The 2865-nt window shown below is 39.3% G+C and overlaps 1 protein-coding gene across 4 annotated transcripts in view; it reads left to right on the forward strand.

The window, feature by feature from the left end:
* Window positions 1-1222: 1222 nt before the first annotated feature.
* The window catches only part of LOC132120892 (growth arrest-specific protein 7-like), a 36770-nt gene continuing 35127 nt past the window's right edge, over window positions 1223-2865 (forward strand). For 2 of the 4 annotated variants that reach the window (XM_059530110.1, XM_059530113.1), the window contains exon 1: window positions 1223-1551. In XM_059530110.1, coding sequence (XP_059386093.1) covers window positions 1318-1551 — 234 coding nt within the window. In that variant the 5' untranslated portion in view covers window positions 1223-1317. The remainder of the gene's footprint in view (window positions 1552-2865) is intronic. The other 2 variants (XM_059530111.1, XM_059530114.1) reach the window with 2 other exon arrangements.

Genomic DNA, 2865 nt, shown 5'->3' on the forward strand with positions numbered 1-2865 from the left:
AGACCTGAAGAGTTTTTACACTTCCCACTTCAAGATTTTTCTGTGTTTCATTTAATTCTGTTTACTTGTAAAAAGTGCCATTTTTGGGTGAAAACTGTCTCCACACCCATTTTTCTTTTTTCAGTGCAGGTCTTGATCTGGAATAAATGCAGTAATAACTACGAGAGGCTGAGTATTGGCTTTATTTCAGCACTGAGCACGTCGTGTGTGCAGATCTAACATTGTTCTGCAAAACAACACACTTTAAAGCACTTTTCTTCTTGCTGGTGAAGATCAGATGATCAGATGTGTTTTCTCTCAGGTACATCACAGTGTAAGCTTCACAGTGAACATTACTCCATATTAACAACACAAATATACCTTGACTCCATATAGTGGATATTTTGGGAAAATCCCAGGTATTCTGAGCAGTAGGATTATTAAAAAAACGTGTTAATATAAAATTAAATTAAGTAGCATATCTAAAATTGCTATATCTATCTTTTGGTACTTTTTTGTCTGTGACACAAGAGTGCGCTTCAGAGCTCGTGCTGTATTTCTCACCAACACCAGAGTTATCTGTCCACGAGAGGGAGACGAGCAGCTGACAAATGATTCCTTCCTTCCACTCGCTTTCACTTCTGCAGAACATTAGTTTTCCAGAAGAGGACTAATACCTAATGACAGACAATAACCATGAAGACCTCTAACTTCACACTCTGTAGATAGTTTCCTTCATTTGACCCTATCATAACCTATTAATAGACAGTAAAGTAAGACTAGAGACAGACGGCTACTTTAATGTGCGGAATATGGCACATTTGTCAACACTTTAAATGTTTCTGACACGTTATAATTCAACAGTTAAATGGAGCTGAAATCAGTTTGAATCCATCGTGTTTTCAACTCATTTATGTTTAAGTGAATGCTATAGCTGATACTTTATAAACATTTGTTTTTCTTCAGTGTTGCAGCCAATTTTACCCATGAACTCAAGATTCAGTGCATGAAATCCAATGCAAATACAGAACATAGCGATTCTTTTATGCAGGCAGGGCTGAATGCGTTTAGTTACATGATGTTCGATATGCTTCACATACTGTAAATATGCTGAACTTAATACGTTCAGAAGAATTTTACTTAAGTCACAAGATTTGGCAGTGAGGTGTGTGTGTGTGTGTGTGTGAGAGAGAGAGAGAGAGAGAGAGGGAGAGGCTTCTGCGATCCACACAGCACTCACATCACAGTCTCACTGATCCTGAGAGAGACGAACACCGAGCTCGGAATCATTCGGAGACAGTTTGGAGATCTGATCCGCCACCTGAGGAGCGGAGTACGATGTCGGGCTCGTTTTGTCGAAGTTTGTACCCTTTCCCCGGGGATCAGCACCAGCAGGGACTGAGGTTCGAGGCTGGAGAGCTGATCCGAGTCACACAAGCTCTGGACGGAGGCTGGTGGGAGGGAGAGAAGGACGGGGTCAAGGGATGGTTCCCTTCAAATTACGTGCAGCTGGAGGTGAGACCTTCATCATCATCTTCATCATCATCATCATCATCATCATCTCAGGTGTGTGTTCACCGTCGGGTCTGAACACGTACAGGTGACACTTGTAGGTTATAAAAAAGACGTGGGAACATTGCTTTGAAATAAAATTGGAAAGGTTACAAAAACGTTATAGCCTACTAACTTTATTTCACCAAAATATAACGTGATTTGAAGGTTTATTCTGTTTAAACGTCCCGTGTTTTTTTTTTTTTTTTTTTTGTAATTAGTGTTATTTAAAGGTTAGAAATGGCATGATTAGGACGTGATTAGGATTGTATGTTCATTTATGTTCGTTTAATCACTTTTACGGACTTTTAGCCATCTTCAAGAATCGGCTTAAAACACATCTCTTCCATCTTTATTTGACCCTCTAACTTTAACACTCACTATTCTAATTCTACTCTTAAAAAAAAAAAAAATCTAACTACCTTTCTAATATTTTTGTATTCTATTTTCTTTTCATTTATTATGCAATTGTATGTGTGTGTGTGTGTGTGTGTGTGTGTGTGTATGTGTGTGTGTGTGTGTGTGTGTGTGTGTGTGTGTCTGTGTGTGTGTGTGTGTGTGTGTGTGTGTGTGTGTGTGAGTGTGTGTGAGTGTGTGTGTGTGTGTGTGTGTGTATGTGTGTGTGTGTGTGTGTGTGTGTGTGTGTATGTGTGTGTGTGTGTGTGTTTGTGTGTGTGTGTGTAAAGACCTCTAACACTAGCTTGCTCTATTCTTTTTTTTATTCTATCTGTTTTCTTTATATTATATTATTTAAATTCCCATGCTACGTGTACTGTGTTAACCTAACTGAGACTTGTTATAGCACTTATATATCATTGCTCTTTTTGTTGTTTTTGATTGCTTCCACTGTCCTCTTCTGTAAGTCGCTTTGGATAAAAGCGTCTGCTAAATGAATAAATGTAATGTAATGTAAATTTAAAAGTTGTTGGAACTGTTGGAATCAATGAACCAGTTAGAGTCACATGATTTTTTTCCCCACTTAATTCAGCACAAACCTGTCAGAAGATTTCACTGGTCAGTTCAATCACAACCTAACCCAAACCTAAACCTCATCCTGACCGATCCAGTGATCACTCAGTCCAGCCATGATTTTGACAAAGTATCTTTCCTTGACAGGTGGCCAAGTGATTACTTTGACCAATGACAACAGCTGAGGGGTGGAGTTAGTTAGATAGACAGCATTGCATCAGTGTCTCATCAATGGACCGGTGACATTTTTTGAACATGAGGTGAAATACAGAGGGAAACTGAACAAAACAGGCTTGTTATCAGCACAGAGTCTCACTGCCATCTCTGTCTGTGGGAGCTTGTGCTTCTCGTCTGAGATCCACTGTC

This window comes from Carassius carassius, chromosome 39 (genome assembly GCF_963082965.1).
Source record: "Carassius carassius chromosome 39, fCarCar2.1, whole genome shotgun sequence".
NCBI classification, from domain to species: Eukaryota; Metazoa; Chordata; class Actinopteri; order Cypriniformes; family Cyprinidae; genus Carassius; species Carassius carassius.